Genomic DNA, 22,027 nt, shown 5'->3' on the forward strand with positions numbered 1-22,027 from the left:
AACTTTATGTGAAGTACAGCCGGACAATAATGTAATAAAGTTAAACATAATTTGAACAAATCAACTAACTAATCATTATTCATTACCCAAATACAGCTCACTGGGTCAACAAATTATCATTACCAGCCACCATCTGTATAACAACATGATGTAGAACTTCACACAAGTACCCCTAGCGTTTCTAGCAAATATAATGAACATAAGTTACAGAAACTCTGTCATCTGATAGACGAAATATGAGATCAAGGTTCATAATCCCTCAGACATAACACAAGTGGATGGAATTTTCGTTGTGTCAAATTCCTCAAATCTGAAAGAACTATTGCAATTTACAACGATGGAAAGAAGAAGAATATACACTACACAATCTGTCAAAGTTTGCAAGATCTCTTGAAGCTTTTGATGGTAAAGTTCTCCATGGTACAATTTACAAAGAAAACTTGAGAGTTTCTTGAATCATGTCAGTCCATTAACTCTCTCAAAGTCCTATGGGAAGTTAGAGGGAGATTAAGTTCCAAAATTAGTGACCCTTGATCTAATACTTTTCATTGGCAATACTACCACAAAAGGTAAGAATTATTCAGAATTAAAATAAAAACAAAAGTAGGGACAAAAATACTGGCTAAATAAAAGTATACATGATTGATGATGCAAATTAAGTACATTTGTTTGGATTTATCTTTAAGGATGACCATGTTACACTGCAAGTGACAATGAGAGCTTAAGACCTTGTCAAACCAAGAAATATCAATAAGAAAGAAGGATCCAACTTTGTAGCGCCTATCCTTGCAAGGTCCAAACAACATAGACGAACAGCAGGACAAGGAGGAACTGACTACAGTATTTTAAGCAGGCGAAGGACCTTGGAACTTAGGCTCTCCTAACAAACTAAAGTACCTTGTCACACATTGAGCAATGAACTTTTGCAGTTGCTTATAGACTCCCATTCTGTTGTTCACTGAGATAAGCCCCTAACTGTCCTGTTGCAGCCAGTATAAGACCTATACAACAATTTGCATGTTAAGGAAACCATACAAGGCTGATCAATAAGAGTTATGCGAGGTCCTTGTTCACATAAGCACCAACAAAAACTTAACAGGATATGCAAAAATGTAAACAGATTAAATTAAATATACCCAACAATCACGAGTCTTAAAATTGTGCTTTATGTATATTACAGTCCAATTCTATCACCAAATATTATTATTGGAAGAATTGGAGGATAATAAATAAAATCATTTCACTTGATCAGAATACAGGAAACAACATGCTCACTGTAGTACTATACAACGGAAACAGCTTAATTCTTGTGTTTCACATATGTAGGGTTCGATTGCCATAAAAAATTATAAGAATGTACTTTTTTCAATTGATTTATAACCACAGGTGGCAACGCCTTGCCACATATATATCCTTTTCATATATAGATACATACATGCAAGTTAAGCTACAATCCTGCAAACCTTACTAATGTACTGTTCGGTTGGATAGAATGGGAAAATTTGGGAAGAGAACATAATGGAGATTAGAGAGGGAGAACAAAGGTGAATTACATGAGAGTAAAGATATGATAGGGTGTGAAATTTCTAAAATGAGATGTGTAAAGAGATGGGAATGAATTCTCCTACAAACAAGCATTTTGATTTTTATTATACAAATATAGATCGATTTTAGAATACAAGTAGACTCATCAAAAAAGATTAATAAGTTAAAAATACAGTCCACTAATTTTGTAGCCCAACTTCAGTTTATGAGTGAACAAACCCTATATGTATAGGCAACACATCACAATATATCCCAGCTTTTAAATGACAATCACAAACTTCTATATAGTGTATATAGACATATATTTATCAACATAGTTCAGCACTGGTATCGATAAATTAATAAATCTTACGGAGTACCTAGAAATGGAGCTGAAGGCTTTCCAGGTCGTGACTTAAACTCTGGATGAAATTGCACTCCCACATAGAATGGATGATCGGGGAGCTCTACAATCTAAAAATGTGAATTTGGGGTTATACGTATTCAGAATCTAAAAGAATATTTCCAAATTCAAAAGATCAAGTCAGAAATGAAATAAGAGCAGAACTAGGGTACCTCTTCAAGCAAGTGAAAAAGAAACTACTTCAGATTATTGGAAGTTTAAGAATGCATGGTGGCACAGTAAAAAATCTAGTCAAAAGGCAAGTCTTTAACTAACAAACCTCCATTCGCTGACCACTTTCATCCTTCCCTACAAATTTTAAGCCAGCTTCTTCTAACATGCCAACCACCTCTGGATTTACCTGCATCTCGTACATGTCAAATCAATGCAAAGATAATACAATAAAGTAAACAAATATGAATAGTAATGGTATTAGTTAACCTCGTATCTATGCCGATGTCGCTCGTCCACAAACTTTTGATTGTGATACCTGCAGGACATGTATACTGGAATATTACTACAGCAAGGTTATTTAAGCTAAGCTGCATACATGCTTCCCAGACCATCATACATTAACTTTAGTCATCTACACAATGAAACCAAAATTTCTGATATTAATTTATTCTCAGATAGTTAATTTATTTGGCCATGCAAGATATTCTAGAGTAGTAACTAGTAACTAACTGACTCTTGTGACATACAGCTTTGCGGTGATGCAGTCAGAGGTCTGGAATAACGTTCTTCGAGCACCAAGTCTCATTGTACTTCCCATGTGTGTTCTTGAACCCTATATGTCCAGTCATGTATTGAGATTATCGAATAAAAGTGCAAGGCATTGGTCATAAATGTCAGATATGACCATGATCTGTCGAATACCTCTGGCATAAAAATTATGACTGGATCAGGTGTCTGCGCATCAAATTCCGAACTGTTTGCCCTTTTCAAACCCAAGACCTATTATTTATGACAAAATGCAAGTATTTATAGCATATCTGTACTTTATATGACACGGGAAATAAAAAGATAATTTATACAACCAGCTTACAGATCGTGCAAACTCAATTACAGAAATCTGCATGCCTAAGCAGATCCCTAAATATGGAACTTTATTCACTCTGGCATAATTAGCAGCCAATATCATTCCCTTTACCCCGCGGTCTCCAAATCCACCAGGAACCAAGACACACGCTGCACTCTAAACATGCGGATGAAATTTCAGTGTAGATCATTAAAAAATATATAAATCTGGCACCCTCCTCCTAGCAACATAGGAGCTCTTATATCAGGTCTAAGTCAACAATTTATAAATATCGAACCAACTACAGTAGAGAGTTGTCTATACTCTGCAAAATCCCTTTGATATACTTGCTTGTCCATATCCCCGGACAAAATTGTAAGGCAACATAAACAATATACACTAACCAAAAGTTTACCTTTAGAGTCTTCCATGCTGCAGCATGAAGTTCTGGAGTCTGCATGAGGATAATACGCAAGTCAAAAATCCCGTAGACATACATAGAAGGAACATACATTTAAGTTATCATATTTATGCAACTAATGGAGACTCCCAATACCAATTTGGCACTATCATCTTCAAGGTCAGAAGCAGCAATCCAATCAACTGCTGGCTTCAACGAACAAGAAATGCAGGCATGAAGAAGTGCCTGATCATCAAGAAAAAGGAAACAAAACTGTCAACTAATATTCATCGAATTATCCTTAGTCCTTATCATCAGCAGATACATAGGTGCGGAATAGCATATACACATTAAACAAATAATTACTGATATTATTCCATATAAATATTGTCAGAAATTGATACCTGCAGGCTACAGTTTAGAAGATAAACTTCACAAATGTAATGGTAACTAATTAAATACAAATTTATGTTACGAATATAAGTTACAGCTAATGATTGTGTCTTATTATTCCCCTATACTCAGAGATAATTACTAATAAGAAGCAAGGACAATGTTCTGAATATAACACGTCCACTTCTTTATTATATGTTCTATAAAGTAACTTGAACTGTTGATTTTCAAATACACTTGGCCAAACACGATTTCTCAAATTAGGTAAGTCAAATGCCTGCCAGACTTTAATTTGTGACAGATTTATAGGGTATTATTCCAGACAACAATACTTCACGAGTATTTTGAGTGTGTGTGTGTGTGTGTGTGTGTGAGAACATGTATCTAGTTCTCAAATTTGGAATTCAAATATGTACCTTCACAACAGACAAATAGGAATCTGTTAGGCCAACATATTTCCCAACCATCGCGATCCTTACCTGTAAAGTGTAGTATATATTGAGTAAAGAAGTAACATAAACAACAGTAGGATGTTAATTCAAATGAATGATACTAACAGAATCTTTGAGGTCATCAAATTTCTGAGCTCTGTTATTCCATTCCTGTAAATTAGGTGGAGTAGCTACACTGGAACAGAGTTTTCATAGTAAGTCCGGTAGTGTTCTATCTACTAATATTTCGTATATAATAAGCCAACATGTACCAGGCTACCACATTCAAGCAACGCTTACTTAATTAGGTCCAACTGCTTTAAAATGGCATCATGAGCATTCTGGTTCTGCAACAAAAGTGCAACATTAGAAAGTGTGTAGAATCGAGAAAAATGTTACAAGAGCTAATCAGATGAAGAAAAATAATCATGTACACACACACACACACAGACACACACTAACCCACCTGAAGTAAGAGAGGGATGTGCCAAATGTTTGGAACGTCATGGATATTAAGTATGTTGCCTATCTGTGAAGATTAAAGATCATGGCATATCATTCTTAAGAAATTACTTGAGAAGGTAGAAAGTTCAGAATACTGCATGGTCCTAAACAAGACCTAAAAGACAGAATGGAGTTCAGGCGTGTATAAGAGAGATTTATAGAGAACAGCTAGGAGTAGCAACTTACAGAAACATGGCAAAATTGCGAAAGTTTTTGCTTTGTGCCCTCCAGTAATGGCTGCATTATAAAAACATGCATAATGGACACTGAATAATATCAGGGACAGCACGTTAACTACAAACTAAACATTAGGTCAATAAGATTAAATGTTAATCATTACAAAGAAACCAGTTTTCAGAGACATAGTCTATTCAGTGATGCAAGAAAATGTTGATACTTTACCTAACATAATGAAACAAAAAGCACAAAATTTCACAAATTTCACAAATGCACTAGATGTTGATTTTATCAAACCTAATGCAAGAAGTTTGTAATTTTAGAAGTTTGTAATTTGAACTAAAATGATTCATCTAAGTTTGAAAGCAAAGAAAGCAGGTAATGAGCAGTACATTTCAAATAATTTGTGCAATTTAAAATCAGATAAAATTGTTTATTAATATATACTCAGCTAAATTTTATAAATCAAAATTGCCTCCAGTTTTGGCGGGTGGTTTTATTTAACCAAGGTTTATGAGACCAGATTGGTGTATGCAGGAAAAATGCCTAGGAAAAGTTAATGTGTATAGTTAAAGAACACACCTCTGCAGAACGACATGCCAGAAAATGAGGGGTCAAGCCAAGTGCTCTTAGTTCCCGCACACTGTGTTGTGTAGGTTTTGTTTTCTGCCAACACAGGCAATAAAACTTACATCATCATGTCATTATCTTAGGATATAAAAGTGAGTCAACATCAAATTCAGGCCATAATTAACAAATGATGCTTTAGAATATTACTTGCTCTCCCACAACACCCAATACAGGTATTAAGCTCACATGAATGAGGCAGAAATTATCTTGTCCTGAAGAAAAAGTGTAGCATTCAAGTAGTCAGTTTCACATTTGAACATAACGGAAAACAAACATAAGCGTGAGAAAAAATTGTTAGTTAACCAAAACAGCTATGTAAGATGAATAGGCATTAGTTCTGCGGCTATCTACAAAACGCATGAGCAGTACAGAGCCTAACAAAAATAGAGAAGCTCTATGACCATAGAGAGATGAGAATGTGGGAAATATAATTTTCACTCGCAACATTTTTCATAAGATTTTCTCGCAAATGCTTAGCTACGCCAGTTAAACTAAATATGTCAGAGAACTAATTTGTGTTAGAGATATCTTTAGGATCGCAGCAGGAAGTGTAAAACAAACCACGGTCAGTAAAACCTAGTTTATATCCGGCAAAAAAAATATCTTAAGTCCCTTAAAGTAATGTAATACCGCATATATAGTAATATACTTAGATGTGCTTTTATGATCCCTGCAAAATGTTTTAAGGAGAATTAAAACTAAATGAGAAAGTCCAATATATTATAACTTTCATCCTATTCAAGTCCTTGAAATAAGGGTAAGCCATTAAACTTGTGCCTAATATCGCCTTCAAGGCCATGAACAATAGTGTGATGGCTCGAATCCATTGCTCATTTGCTCAAGGCCTAGAAGTCTAGATCCCTAGAATGAAGTTGTTGAATTCTTATCATTCTCCGCATGCTGGTGAGCTGGTCAAATTGAGCACAAGTTTCAAGATCTCTACCCTGATTTCAAGGCCCTGAACCCTGCGATAAAGCCCTTCAATCTTCATATCTTTTATTTTAGTTCCCTAATCATTTCTAAGTACATGAAAGCAAGTTCCCATCTAATAAAAAGCAACAAAACCTTACCCAGAGAGAAGTATAGTTGCCGCAAAGCTTCTATAAAGGGCATTGATTCAATGTCACCTGATAATATGTAATAATTGTCATATACCATAAATGATCGGTAAAAAGAGTAAAGATTGAGTTCAAATTTTGGTGCATCAAACTTCAACGAGACAACTCAAGAGCCCATACCTACGGTGCCTCCCAATTCTATGACACAAACATCAGCTGGGCCCTCTTTTCCATCCACAGGAATAACAGACACAGACTCAATCCAATTCTTTATTGCATCCGTAATATGTGGGACTACCTATAAATCCACTTACATTAAAAGAGTAGAGTGAGTAGCACCATCTTTGAAAGGCTCGAAATACGGAAGATAAAGTAGGTACAAATGAAGCATCACCTGGACAGTTTTCCCAAGATAATCGCCTCTCCGTTCCTTGTCAAGGACCGACTACGAGGAAACAAAACACATTAATAACATTTTCAAGATTTAGGAAATCACACAACTACGTTTCATGAGCTAGAGGATTCCAGCACCTGATAGATCTTTCCAGTAGTAATGTTATTGTCTCTTGTCAGTCTCACATCCAAAAAACGTTCATAGTTACCCAAGTCCAGATCAACCTATTGGAGAAAAAAAACAATGTATAAAACTGTCAAGATCTGAAGTGATAGTGGTTACAAGCAGTAGTAACTGTAGCTCGTAAGGGCATAGTAGTCATTTCAGTTGTGGTCTATAATACCAGACCTGAATGTATTTTACTATCGGTGTTGGTCCAAATCAAACAATTGTTGACAAGATGCCACCACCGGTTTTTCCGCGGGAAGGTAAAAAGTAAAAACCCTAGAACGAGTAATTTTTCTGCCGGAAGACATGGTACCGCTGGTAGTGTGCTGCATCAATTGTTTGTCGGGGACCCAGACCCTTTTTCTATTATGTTCTATAACTGATTCTGTCTCTCTCTAGGGTTTCTAACCCCATTCTATCTCTCTAAGCTTCGTGTCTCCCTGATCGTCTCTACAAGTCTGTTCTAATTTTATTTCTATGTTAAATTCTGCCCTTATCCCTACCTGTTCTCTGCCATATCTATCTTTTATACTCTATTTTTGCACTAAACCCTATAGAAAGCATTAAAACAACAAAACATTAAAAAAAACTCATAGGAATCGGAGGTCCCTGACAAAATCTATACAGGTAAACATATCATACGAATATTGACCATGATAAAAAAAAACTTATGGCCGAACCTGGATATAACTTTTTATATATATAGCTGACTCTTACCAATCCTAGGTGCTTTCAAAACATTATTATCAAGAAAAAAAAAATTAATGTCTCAACACTCTCAAGAGTAGGTTTATCATGGATCATTTCTCCAGCTGATTTTTTTTTAGTAAGAAAGTTCTTTTTACCAAACTTTCACTATTGGAGGCCTTCTCCTAGATTCCGCAATTTACACTTATAGAAACCATTGTCAATTCTGCAGAGTTATGTAAATATGTACACATTTTACAAATCATCTGATACTTCAAATGTTGAAAACTTTTTTCAAAAACGTTCCTAAAAGAAGCGCGAGATTACAGTGCGATATTCTAATCTACTTCTGTATTATATATAGAGCATGTATAGCATTTAAAAAGAGTATAAGACAACCTCTCCACCATCATCAAGAACGAAAACCTCCCCATGCTCAAACGGAGACATTGTACCAGCGTCTGTGTTCAAATACGGATCTGTAATCATAGGGATACATTGATACACACATAAGAAATTGTAGATTATATATTTCTACAAGAACAACATTAATTATACAAAAACCACATTCCACATCAGCTATAACCATGGTGTACACAAGTCAAAACTATCCATAACCTATTCAAATTCGGTCCATAATATATGCCAATTCAAATCAATAATAATGAAGCCAAGCTCGAGCTCGAGCTCCAGCTCCTCAAATATTGCCTTGTGCAACCTAGCTTCTACTTCAAATTACTCGATTCATGACGCTTTTTACAAACCAGCTTAATAATAATATCAATTCACATTAATTAACATTTTTAATCGAGTCCAACTCAACCCGAACTTCTCACATTCCAACTCTCTCCACTATCCACTACACCTATTTCGACTTTTCGCCCATATCAAACTTTTATCGAACCGAATTCCAAACACAAAACTCAACAGAACTCAGTTGTAATTATGCTCAGCACATGATCAATAAAACAAACAATTACAAAAACAAACACATATAAAAAATAAAATAAGCATTCAGCACCGATTTTGATAGAAGTGACACGAAGGCCACAGGCTTTGAGAACGACGCCGATGCTACTAGCAGTAACGCCCTTGCCGAGTCCACTCACTACTCCGCCCGTTACGACGACGTATTTCATGTTGCTATCCTGCTTTTGCGAAGCTGTAGTGAGTGAAAATGATCGAGTTGAGATTAATTTTCGGGCGAGATTGAGCGTGCGCAATGTGCTGGGCTTAGGCACTAAGCGGGAGAGCATAGGGTAGGTTGTTTAGTCAGGGGGAGTAAACTGGCTGTAAGTCTGCAACTACTTAAGTAGATAGTTTGTTTACGTGGAGGAGAGGGTGTATATTATTCGACCCGAGTTTTAGTAGATTATTTTTAGTCTATGGATTTTAATATATTACATGTGATTTTAATTTTATGGATTTTAATATATTATATGTGATTTTAATTTTATGTGAATTTTTGATAAAATGTCATATGATACATACAGAACTTTTAGGATTTTAACACAATTTTTTAAAATATTATAAATTTTGATGAAATTTCAAAAAATTTAAAATACACTGAGCAGTGTCACAAAATTCATCAGTTTATAAAATCTAAAAAAAAATCCATCAGCATTTGAATATCATCAGATTTTAATGGATTTTAAACAATTTTAATTGAATACCATCGAATTTTTAAGAAGAATTTAAAATCTTGATTAAATACCACTAGACTTTGTATTAAAATTTAAAATTTTAATTGAATATGCTGAGATTTAAAAAAATCTCAACTGAATATCCTCGGATTTCATAAATAAAAAAAAAAATTAAAATTCCAATTAAATATACTCCTGAGTTTTGATTTCGGATCCAAACCTGATATATGTATCTTACCGGTTAGCATGGTTGGAAAGAAATATTGGATAGTTTAATATTAAATTTTTAGTATATAAATCTCATACTTACTCAGTATTCCTATTCAGAGCAGGGTCTGAGGAGGGTAAAACGTACGCAGCCTGCCCTTACCCTTAGAGTCGAAAGACTGTTTCCGTGAAAATCCTCGATTTGGTGCGCAATAATTAAAAAAGTGTGTGATACGATGTTTCCGTGAAGATCCTCAACTTGGTGCGCAATAATTAAAAAACTAAAAAGTGTGTGATACGGTATGACTATAATATCTTAGCACATAACCTTCTTCGCATGGGCTTACCGAAACATTACCCATTAGCGACGATGAAGTCGGGTTGAGGAAGCAATTGGAGAAATTAAGAACTATCACTTTCACGGATTGCAAGGATGAAGGTGTGGGAGAAAAGAGATTGGTGCAAACTCATTCGTAAAACATAACACCATAACACTCAAAACCTCTATAAACCACGAGACCGAGTCTCAACTACTCTAATACGCCATCACCAATAATTCTTATCAAATGTCATATCCCCGTGAGATTTAGGGCTCTCAAGTCCATTATACAAATTATTATGAATTCAGTGTAAAAGTAAAATGATTAAGTAATCGATATTATTAAGTGATTATTAAATATTGAACACTAATTTAGATTTTAATCTATTTATAATTCATCTGAAGTATAGAATTTTCATATAATATAAAATACTAAAATATAATATGAAAATACTCAGTCTCACTTTTATCCCCTACTGCTTGAAATGAGAGAGTTTATTTGGTATTTTCCCTGCATATATAGAGAAGCTTGGTGGACTTTGTTGTGTCTCCTGGTGGGCTGGAAAATTTGGAATTTAGCGGTTGGGCTGGGATCTTCAGTGGATTATTGTGCCCGCTATGCTGAGTAAAGTATAAACAAAATTTTAAATCAATTTGCTTTATTGTAATAATTTTAATTCTAAAATTGATATATAATGATATATTATTTGATTTTCTACATTGAACATTTTTAATATAACATTCACTTCGTCTTATTTTAGTTGTAATTTTGACTTCGTGAGCGTAATTTAAGGTGATTAAAAAACATGTTTCCACTTATTATTTTTATATTTTTTCCTGAATTAAAATTTATAAATAACTAGTAGAATCATGTTTTTTAATCATCTTAAATTAGGTGTAAAAAGTCAAAATGAAAACTAAAGACGTAAAAACGGACGGAGGGAGCCTGTCAGATCAACTAATATTTTGTCGAGAATTATATCCAAATTGCCATGAATATTGTGTTTTTTTCTAACTTGTGTGGCTTTTAATATGCGATGTTCGAAGTTTTACTTTAAATAATTATTTTTAAGATATTTTTTGAAAAAGGAAAATAATTCAATAATGAAAAGCCATACGGCATCTACAGATATAATCGAAATTGAACAAACGCAGAATCATATCGCCGTTGAATCCTTCCTTCTTCGGTAGGCAACCAAACGATTTTTTGAAGAGATATATACATGTTGTAATACTCTCAATGTTGTTTTGAGCAATCGACCATAAATGCATCACCATACAAACCTTTATCATTGAATCAGCATCATGAAAATCCCGCAGATCTGTAATCCCGGACATGATGAACACACAAAACCCAAACAAAAATCAAACTCTCACAGAAGGAGAGACCAAACAAAACCCAAATAAATTGGGAACTTATCGAAGAAAACAAGAGATTAACTAATAGTAAGAAAAGAAGACAATATTGGGGCTTTCCACCGGTGAAATCCGATGGAAGCCCCTCGGATAAAAGAGACGACGGCTACTTCAAGGTTATCAATTCCATCATCTAATTTGCTTATCATCTAATTTGCTTATCAATTGATGTTATAAGCATGCATCACCTCGTCACATTTGCATCATACCGAATTCCATAATTTGTATATCAGTTGAATTCATTTAAAAAAAATTCAAGGAGTCGTATTTAATTTTTATAAGCCATTTTCCAACTAAATACATATAATTTTAATTATACTGAAATGTTACTTTAAAAAATATGCAATGCCAATTTAAAATTTATGAATTCGATTCGTTCTGACTTCTGTGGCAACTCTCCAGAGCAGGCACGTATTAATTGCTGTTATTTTTCGTTTGTCTAAATTCACCTAAATTGAGCGAGCAATAAAACGTGTCATCATCTCTTCTTTCACTTCTCACTTTACACACTCAACTCTGTTTCCTTATTCTCTGCCCACTGTTCACCTACTAATAATACTATCCAGATGCCCTCAATTCTAAATGACCATTCTGTCCCTGCAAGCCTCATATTATATTTGCGTTTTTTTAATTCAAAACAATTTCTTTAAAATTAACATCACATCACATTAATATTCACTCTATTTGTTTTAAAACATTTATTATTTTGACTTTTGACATGTAATTTGAGATGTAAAAAGATATTTCTACATATTATTTGGAATTAATTTTTAAAAAATATATACATGTTATATTTTTATTCAGAAAAAAATATATAAACGTATGTTTTTCTACGCTTTAGAATATATGTGAGAAATTAACATAATATTTACTTTAAAACATACTCCCTCCGTCCCAGCCAATTCTTTACGTTTGGTTTGGGCACGGAAGTTAAGAAATATGTATAAAGTAGTGGAAAAGAGAAAGAAAAGTGGGTGAAGTGGCGGGACCCATCAATTTTTAATGTATAAAAGAGATAGTGGAGTAAAAGTAGTGTGAAAAGGGAGTAAAAGTAGTGTGAAAAGGAAAGAAAAGTTGGGAAGTGGTGGGACCCATTTACTATTTTTGGTAAGTTTTGAAATGTAAAGAATTGGATGGGACATCCCAAAAAGGAAACTGTAAAGAATCTGGTGGGACGGAGGGAGTATACTTTATAAATAATCTGTACAAATTCTAGAGAAAAGACAAAATAAAGCCAAGGGCAGATAAGTGAATGCACACAGAAAGGGCAATTTTGTAATTTCATACAGAGATAACCAAAACAGTACAGCGGCAAAGTCACATTTATAAATACAAAACCCTCGAAACCAGTTATTACAATTTTCAAAGCAAACAACACAACCACACCACACAAAGCGACTCTCTCTGACACAGACACCCACACACTCGACTCATCTTCATCTCCGAAATGAAGCAGCTCCAAATCTCCAACAATGCCGATCCGCCGCTCGAGTCACACAGGCTCAGCGAGGATCTCGACAGCTCCTGCTCCACTCCCTACGTCTCCGCTCCGTCGAGCCCCGGCCGCAACCCCTCCGGCTACTTCTTCAGCGCTCCGGCCAGCCCAATGCACTACGTTCTCTCCTCCTCCAAGTCCTCCGCGACGTCGTTTCGCGACGATAACACTACCGTACTCTCCTCCGAGAGCTCGTTCGAGTTCGAGTTTGAGATCTCGTCGAGATTCTCCCGCGAGGACGCCGACAAGTCCGCCGAGAATATCGGATCCATGACGTCAGCGGACGAGCTGTTTCTCAACGGCCAGATCAGGCCGATGAAGCTCTCGTCGCACCTGCAGCGGCCGCAGCACCTGGCGCCGCTGATAGATCTCGACGGCGACGACGAGGACGGCGGTGACGTCGGCACGGTGGAGATTACGAGAGGGAGGGATCTGAGGTCGAGGAACAGATCGATGCACCGGAAGGCGAGATCGCTCTCGCCTTTCCGCGCTCACGAGTATTCCCGCGAAATTATAAAATTAAAGGAAGATAAATACGTAACCGAAGAGGCCGAGGCCGATGGAGTGGAGGCGCCGTCTACCGAGACGACGCCTTCCGCCTCGGCCTCCTCTTCGAGGTCTTCGTCCTCGGGACGAAACTCGAAGAAGTGGATTTTTCTAAAGGATTTACTGTACAGGAGCAAGAGTGAAGGGAGAGGAAACGGTAAAGACAAAGAGAAATTCTGGTCTAATCTCTCCTTCTCCCAATCCGCTAGAGAGAAGAAGCTCGTCTCAATTTCTCCATCACTCACGCCATCATCCTCTCGAGACGAGAAGGTCAAGAAGAAGCTTGCTTCGCCTTCGCTAACGCCATCATCCTCTCGAGACGAGAACGACAAAGCGAAGAAAAAGCTCGTTTCGCCTTCACTAACGCCATCATCCTCTCGAGACGATAAGGATAAACAAAAGAACTCCAAAGGGAAAAAACAGCCGGCGGCGAAAAAATCGGGCGGAAAGCCGGCGAACGGAGTTTCGAAGCGGAGAGTGGCGTTATCAGCTCACGAGCTGCATTACACGGCGAACAGAGCGCAAGCGGAGGAGATGAAGAAGAAGACCTCGTTGCCTTACAGGCAAGGTTTGTTTGGATGCTTGAGTTTCAGCTCAAAAAGCTATGGCGCTTTTAGTGTGTTTACTAGAACTTTAAATCCTGTTTCATCAAGGTAAAGATAATTTTGTATAGCCTGATAAATATATCAATGGTTGTTTGGCCTGTTATTTATCAAACAATCTCTATTATCGTTTCTAGTTTGTTTAGTTTTGATAACATTTTGCTTCATGAATAGATTAGCAAAGCCTGGGCAGTTTAGTTATAGATATGAATGTTCTTTTTAGTTCATATTAGCCCCATGTAAGAAATATTAACCTGTTTAGTAGACTGTTGTGTATACTCTTTTCTAAAAGTCGGTGATTAATCACGATTGGTCACTGATTAATCCCTGTTCTGTAACTCGCCGAACAGATTAAATCTCCGATTAATCACTGATTAATCCGATTAATCCCCGATCAATTCAATTAATCACTGATTAATCTTTGTTCTGTGACTTCACCGATTAACGATTTCCGCTTTTTACAACACTATCCTTTACAACATTTTTCAATTTTTTGATTCCATTTATTTGTCAGAAAATATTTTGTGTCCGTTTATTGTCGAAAACTGTTTTATGAAATAGTGTTACGGGATGTAATTGAAATAATTGGACATTAACATGTGAGGGTGTATGATTTTTTTTTTTTGCTAAATGTGAGGGTGTATGATTTGGGTGAACAAGTAGACATGAATGGTTGTGATTAAGAAGGAGATTTTGGTGTGAAGGTATAATGAATTTGTTTGCATCTGACAAAAATAATATAAGAGCACATGAGTGGGCACATGGGGGAAGATGGGTACATTATTTAGTAGAGCAGATGTGTATTTGGGGAGGGAGATTGGCAGGTGATTCGCCCCCACACAAACTTGTAAAGTTATGGGATGTGAAATGTGTCCTTTTTGTTCGTTTCTTAATGGTAACGTGTTGCCCAATTGTATAGATGTGTGTGAAAGCAAGTCATTACCTGGACTTGGTGGTTGGGTTCCGGATTAAACTTATGCCCCTGTACTTATTTTTTACTCGGATAAGAGTATTTTATGCATAAAAGATTTAAAGCACTCGAATCCTCTTTTTGTGTACTCCCTCCATCCGCCCGGGGATGGGAATAGGGATGTATTTTAATGCTTTATGTAAATTATACTAATTTATAATTTATTTTTAAGATTTTTAATCAAATTTAAATCTAAATTTTTTATTTAGGGGAAAATTTTAAAAAATAATTATAGAACTATATTTTATAAAAATTTTAAAATATATATATCAAATAATGAAAAAGAACGTATAGAATCAAATCTTCTCATCTAAAGATGATTATGGGGCCGTTTGGGTGAACTTAAAATAAGTGCTTCTGACTTAAAATAAAAAAGTGGAGTAGAAGTTAGAAGCAAATTAAGTGATTAAAATATAAGTGATTAAAGTATTTGGGAAATAAGTATAAGTCCTGAAACAAAAGCTGTATTCCAAGTTTTTTATAAGTGTTTTTTGAATTTTTACACAAACAGTACGAATAAGTGCTTCTAACTTATAAATCAGAAACTGAGCTTTTAAGCCATACACAAACACCCGCTATATGTCATGATAGTGGTGGACGGTGGTGGTCATGCTTGTAGATTTATCGGAGATTTTTAGTCAAATCGGAGTGTAAATGTTGAATTCATAAATTTTCTAAAATTAGTTAAAAATTTCTAAAATTAATTAGAAATTTTTTGATAGATTTGAGAATTTGAGAAACACTGATCACAATAATTTTTGTATTATTTATATTGAATGATAATGTGTTTGGTATAGCTAAAAGTGCAATTATTGTGAAGTGTATACGAGAACAAAACAGCTTATTTTTTCATGGAGGACATCATATTACTAACCAGATTAGTCAGGAGAGTATGTGATTAAAGATTGTCTACAGGGTCGGTGGATGGGCCAGGGGCCAGGTGGTGATGCGAAGTAGTGATAAAGACTAAATTAATACTCCCTCTGTTTTCAAATATTTGACGTTTGACTTTTGTGCACACACTTTTAAGTGCATTGACTGCATAGCTAGAATTAATATTTTTAAATTTTCTTTTTTGTGAATTAAAGTATAAGATTAATATTTTTATTCAAAAAAAGAAAATTTTAAAAATAATAATTTTAAGTATGCAGTCAAAGCTCTTAGAAATGTGTGCCAAAAAGTCAAACGTCAAATATTTGAAAACAGAGGGAGTACTACTATAATGAACCAGTTTAATCCTCTTTACTGCACATTGTTTAAGCCTAGAGGAAAGGATGGTGACAGGTTTTACGTGGCCTCTATATTACACGTAATATAAGATAGTTTGGATATATATATGTGAAATATTTTGAATAAGAATATAAATCATATGTATTTTTACAAGAAAGATTCTGAAATTAATAAACAAAAATAACATTTTTAATCTACATTAATTAGGTGTAAAGAATAAAAAAGGCATGTGCATTGATACGGAAGGAATATATTATTGGTATAGGTGCATGAAATTGCAACTTCACCTACTGCAATCCCAATCACTCGATAATGTGGCTTCATAATCCTAAATGGTACCCAAATTTACAAATTTCATACTAGTAAATATTTTACCCGTATGGTGGATTGTAGGTAAAAAGAAAAATGCAAAGCAGACTATTTATAGTCTCACAGTGCACATTTAACAACACTGTAATGAGCTAGAGTGAATGAATGAGCGAATAAAAGCCGGCAGGCAAGCAAACATGTTAGGAGTCTGTAGGAAAGACACAGTAATAGGCCTTGGATTCCCATAGAAAACCGTAATGCACGCTCTCCCCCTCTGTATCTGCCTAGTTGCGTAAATATATGTTTATTTTTTTAGTTACTTGCTGAGAGAGAGAGAGATGCTTGGAGACTGGAGAGAGATGGAGAGAGATGCTTGGAGAGAGAGAGAGGCAGGCATGTGAGATGGTCAGAGTGGTGTGCTGAGTAGAGGTTTCAGCTCATACCCAGTACTCCAGTAGTAGTAGTTGTAGTAATGTCCTAATCAATCCCTCCCTGATTGTCCTTCCTTTTGGCCTTTTCTTCTGTGTCCATTGTCTCCCCCTCTCCTCCTTCCTTCTAACTTGTACCTATACTCTCACATGATCATCACCTTTTTTTAATCCAGACATGCTCAGATTCTCAGATTCCTACTCACCATACGACTTTGCAGAATCATATAAAATATTTACATCCTTACCTCTACAGTATATTATTCACTTCTGATTTCGATTACAGAATTTTAAATACTCATAATACATATTTTTTTTTGTTTGAAGTTCTCACTATTTCTACAAGACTTTTTTTGTTTGAAGTTCTCACTATTTCTACAAGACTTTAATATATTTGCACCACTTTCACGGATTCGGTCCATAAAATTTTTTTAAACCTTAAGGTGTTACAAAAAGGTCCAAATAAATCTTCTTTTATATTTCAACACTCCCAACACTCGAAATCCCATTTTTTTGGATTGAAGAATAGATCACGGACGCTCATCTTTTGGACAACTAATATCTTGGAAGTTAAATACCTTCAACCAGACTCTGATATCATGTTGAAAAGACTATCTAAAATCTTAAGATGTTAGAAGGAAGGTAAATAGATTTCATACTATATTTCAACAAATAACATAGACAAAAGAAAAACAAATTTATCTATTTTCCTTGCTAAGAGACATGTTAAACTAGTTTCTTCCAGTCCCGCCTAGTGGGATCTGACTTGATTCAGAGTACATACGCAACAGAGTGCCATAGTTCATGGGCCTGAATTTACGCTACTGGCAAATGGTACCCATGAATGGAGCCCAAACAGCAGCCTTTTGAATAAAAAAACAATTTGTACATAATACACAGTACAGGGAAAACAATTACAAGAAGCCATCCTCAAAGATTCTATAGTTCAGCAGTCTGTTTGGAGAAAAATATCACAGCTTCAAGAAACATATCATAACTAGAAATTTTTTATAAGGATATCGACACAATATACTAATTATGATCTCAGATAAGCATAATCGCATTACAAAAAATCTGCCTACACTGCTCTAAAATATGCATCCGGGACTAAAAGATAAGTAAATTCACTTAAAATAGAAATAGTATCCTGTCCTATATTATTTTGACCAAAAAATGTCCAGAATAGAGTAATCTAGTCCGAGCCTCTTCAGGCGTTAATGTTTTGCCACAACATTTGAGTTACAAACTCGAAATCAAGAGTTTGAATAGGAAAAATTACTAAGGAACAGCCGGGGACTTTTGAGAGCGAAAAGAGATGGTATAAGAAAAGTCTTAAAACTTAAAGGTATGACCTGGTTAAGCCAATAGTGAGACGATAACTACAACAACAATTAAGGCGAAGCAGGGTCAGGACTCCAGAAATATTGCAACTCTTTGAGCTTTTGGTTGCTTCCTCAAAAGTTTTAACCAACTCAAAAGTAATACACCTTAGGAGCTAAATACTCGATAGGATTCATGAGAAATAACATGCTTAGGTTTATACCACACTCTCAATCTATTACCTGCCTGGTAAAAACCAAGAGATTTGGACGTGAGAACTTCGCTACTGTCAAAATGAGAACCGCCAGTACATTGTGGGAAAATTCTTCTTATAGTACCAGACAATTGCCACAGCTAACATCAGGCTATTAAACCAATTCCAGCTACAGTTTTAGGATCAGCAAATATATATCATGAATCAATGATTAACAGTTCAGCAATTCCATTTCTGAAGGCCATATATAAATTAGAGTACCACTTAATTGGTTGTAGATCCAATATGATGCTGTTCCTCAAGGTGCATTATTGCCATATGCATATACTCTAAATCTTCAGCGTAAACTTTCCTAGTAGACATTTCAGTTTTTAACATTTTTAGCTGATTGCTGACCTGTAAACCTAGTTGGATACGTTCATTTTTGGACACTTCTTCAGGGCTTGAGGTATTTAATAGTAAATGAGCAGACCATTTGCAGTTGTCAACAATTTTATCGTTTAACCTGACAAAAGTGAAAACAGAATGATAAGAAATTAATATGCCAGATTCATAAAATGCATTATAGACTTCTAGGAAATGGAATATGCAACTGCGTTGTAGAGGTCTTGTATTAAAAAAGCAACTGACAAACCTCATCACAAATCAATTTTATTCTAATTATAGAACGAATGACTATGTCCAACTTAAAGCTAATCAGTAGTTACTACTCCCTTACTTTTGCTGGCCAAAATTCAATAATTTGGAGTTAAAAAAATTTAAACTATACTTTATACTGTCAAATGTCATAACAACTTTCATAGAGAGATGATAATAACCACCAGATTTTTGAAGAAAGTACTTAACAACGTGAAGTACGGTACTTTCCCGCATATCTTTACATAAACAAAATCATGCAGCAAAATATCTGCAAAACAAAAAGTAATTTGACATAATATAGACATATTTACATCTGTATTGTTTGTTATGTACTACAATTAGAATTCTAGTTTACTAACATATGATACTTTAGCAGGGGAGATGAAACGAGATACAAGATAGAACAAAATAAGTATTCAGGTATAACGTTATGTGGTCCAGGTTGATGGACTCACAAACTGCCAAAAGACCTCTGCCTTGCTAATTAATAACAATCTTTATACTCAAAACAAAGGGACCTGTTTTACTACCAAATTAAGAACGATGTTTAAGGATATGTATTGATGTCAATGCATCTATTTATTAGTTGACCATATCAGAAGAGAAAAATCCTAGTGACATACTTACAAAATGTGCTGGGGAAGACCCATAATAAGTTATTAGCATTATTAATTCACAGTTCACAGCACTGATTAAATTAATTTGCAACTTCTAATATCTATAGGTAAGTAACTAAACCAATTTAAATAATTCTTTTAAGATAGAAAAAGATTTCCTCGACCAGAAAAAGAGATGGAAAAAGATTCATTCTTACTTAGCAAGTATGTTTTGCGTCTCTGAGTAATCCTTTAGGCTAAAGAGTGCGTCTACAGAATTTTCTGTTGCCTTCACCACTCCCACCAGTTCACCAATTGTTTTGCAAATGGAATGTACTGCAGTGTATGAAGTGTTGTTGCCAATATCATTTATACGGATGGTGACAGATTCTGGGACTGGTAGAGGACGAATTGGAAGATCAAAACTACCAATTGTGATATTACCAGCTGAAATGGCTCTTGAGCTTGATTCTTCATTCTACAAATCAAGATCTCAGTAAGCATTTTCATGTTATTCGCAAAATAGATGACTTAAATAACTCTATCAAGTACCTCATATTTCACAAAACAACGATCTAGTCCACTGGCCACATTTTCCATGGAAGAACTGGAGACCTTTCCAAAGGTAGAAAGAGATTCTAGCAGTTCGGACATGTTGACTGCGGAAGGAACATTCTCGATAGAAATTGAACTTGAATTCTTGATGCTGGAATGACATTTGTTGTTGCTAGTGACATCAGAATAATTCTTAGGTTTCTTGGTTGTAGGATGGGTACCATTCGCTTTCTCAACTATCAAACGAGCATTCTCTGCCTTCTCAGTTTTAGGACGAGTATTCTCTGATTTCTCGATTTTGGCAGAAGTGCGAGATAATTTGTCCATGCTCATGAGGAGGTCCCTCGCACGGGGAATTATCTTCATGTCTTGTTTGCTAGCAGTAGAATTTCTAGAATCGTCCTTTGATTGCTGTATTTTTTAAACAATCTAATTTTAGTCATCACCTTTTTAGCAGCTTCCAGAAAAAACTACGTGCTCACTAGAAGTAGTCAAGCACGCAGGCTATCAAATATATAACATAAGCGTTTCAGATACTGCATACCCGAAAAAACTCGGGCTTTTCTGTTGCCAATTTGAGCCGGGTATTAACCCCTTGTATAACAGGGGGGCCTAAATCCGAAAAATCATCTTCAGAGGCCAAAGAACTGTGCATCCGTCGCTGCAAGCCTTTAAACCCCCAATAACAGAATCTAATCAACAGTAAACCGTAAAAAATACTATACTTGATACTTCTAGCAAAAATACCATTCTATTTAAAACCAACCACAACAGTCACCTTCTCCACACTTGTTCATCATATAAGCATTTCAAAAAATAGTTACCCAATACAGTCAAAAGTGTATATATCTTGCAGGCCGGAAACTAAAACAACATAAAAACAGCTTAAAATCCTAATTCCGCTTAAATCAAACTCGATTACGATACAAACCAGACAACCAGTTACCAATTCCTTGTCAGAATAAATGTCCATGTAAATTCCAGTATTTACAAGTAAAAACTAGTTTAACCACAAAGCTACAAATCAGTAATAAAACTAATTTAACCACAAAGCTACAAATTAGTAATTTCTAATACCAGAAACATAAATTACACAAAATATAAACCAACATGTTACACGAAAGACGAAAATACGCGAAACACGAAAATACATGAAACACCAAATTACAACACGAGTCTCGTGTTTAAATGACATGGGCACTAATCAAAACAGCTAAACAAGTAAACAAAACCCACAAACAATCAAAAACATCAACTACATACATGAATCTGGAGAGTATACAATCAAGAATATATACACAGAGAGGGCAAAAAATGGGTTTTTACCGGTGAGTAAAAGCGTGGCGTGAAGAGAAATTAGGGTTTAGTGAAGAATTAATGGCTTTTGAAACGACGACGTGTCGGAGATTCATGCTGAGAATTATGAATTTATGACGATGATGATTGGCTCGCTTAATAGTTTCAGGTTTTTGTTGCCTCCTTTTTTAGACCCGTTTAAACTGATTTGGGCTTTGTTTTGGTGTGGATGCTTGATTCACTTAATTAGTTAGGCCCAAAAAGAAAAGTTTTGCGGGCTCAGCCCATAATTTCAAAAACACACATGACTGCTTTATCTTACAGAAAAAGTCACTTACTTAAGAAAAACGAAAAAAATGGATTATTATCTTTGGCCCGCCATCTTACATAAAAATAAGGACCTGAAAGTGTTGAAGTAGAAATAAGTGGATTATTAATACTAGCAATCTGGCCCG

General features: G+C 35.3%; 3 protein-coding genes across 4 annotated transcripts; 1 reads left to right on the forward strand and 2 right to left on the reverse strand.

The window, feature by feature from the left end:
* Window positions 1-616: 616 nt before the first annotated feature.
* Window positions 617-9,125, reverse strand: LOC108214841 (uncharacterized). Its single transcript, XM_017387055.2, has 22 exons — window positions 8,809-9,125; window positions 8,187-8,266; window positions 7,070-7,156; window positions 6,933-6,983; window positions 6,719-6,836; window positions 6,551-6,607; window positions 5,628-5,692; window positions 5,433-5,516; window positions 4,860-4,910; window positions 4,636-4,698; window positions 4,470-4,516; window positions 4,296-4,365; window positions 4,155-4,217; window positions 3,502-3,591; window positions 3,361-3,399; window positions 2,973-3,122; window positions 2,804-2,881; window positions 2,629-2,714; window positions 2,369-2,417; window positions 2,208-2,288; window positions 1,905-1,998; window positions 617-1,001 (listed from the first exon to the last, which is right to left on the reverse strand). Exons 1-22 carry the CDS (start codon window positions 9,041-9,043, stop codon window positions 934-936), a joined length of 1,806 nt encoding a protein of 601 aa, XP_017242544.1. The 5' UTR covers window positions 9,044-9,125; the 3' UTR covers window positions 617-933.
* Window positions 9,126-12,718: 3,593 nt separating this feature from the next.
* LOC108211232 (hyphally regulated cell wall protein 3) lies at window positions 12,719-14,218 on the forward strand. Its single transcript, XM_017382772.2, has one exon. The coding sequence runs from the start codon at window positions 12,820-12,822 to the stop codon at window positions 14,068-14,070; it is 1,251 nt and encodes a 416-aa protein (XP_017238261.1). The 5' UTR covers window positions 12,719-12,819; the 3' UTR covers window positions 14,071-14,218.
* Window positions 14,219-17,630: 3,412 nt separating this feature from the next.
* Window positions 17,631-21,761, reverse strand: LOC108211260 (uncharacterized). Of its 2 annotated transcripts, none has more exons than XM_017382811.2 (5): window positions 21,603-21,761; window positions 20,821-20,968; window positions 20,274-20,687; window positions 19,940-20,199; window positions 17,631-18,991 (listed from the first exon to the last, which is right to left on the reverse strand). In XM_017382811.2, exons 1-5 carry the CDS (start codon window positions 21,686-21,688, stop codon window positions 18,751-18,753), a joined length of 1,149 nt encoding a protein of 382 aa, XP_017238300.1. In that variant the 5' UTR covers window positions 21,689-21,761; the 3' UTR covers window positions 17,631-18,750. The 2 variants fall into 2 exon arrangements, with proteins under 2 accessions (XP_017238300.1, XP_017238301.1); XM_017382812.2 differs by having other exon boundaries at window positions 20,821-20,945; window positions 21,603-21,754.
* Window positions 21,762-22,027: the final 266 nt, after the last annotated feature.

The sequence above is a fragment of the Daucus carota genome, chromosome 3, assembly GCF_001625215.2.
Source record: "Daucus carota subsp. sativus chromosome 3, DH1 v3.0, whole genome shotgun sequence".
NCBI classification, from domain to species: domain Eukaryota; kingdom Viridiplantae; phylum Streptophyta; class Magnoliopsida; order Apiales; family Apiaceae; genus Daucus; species Daucus carota.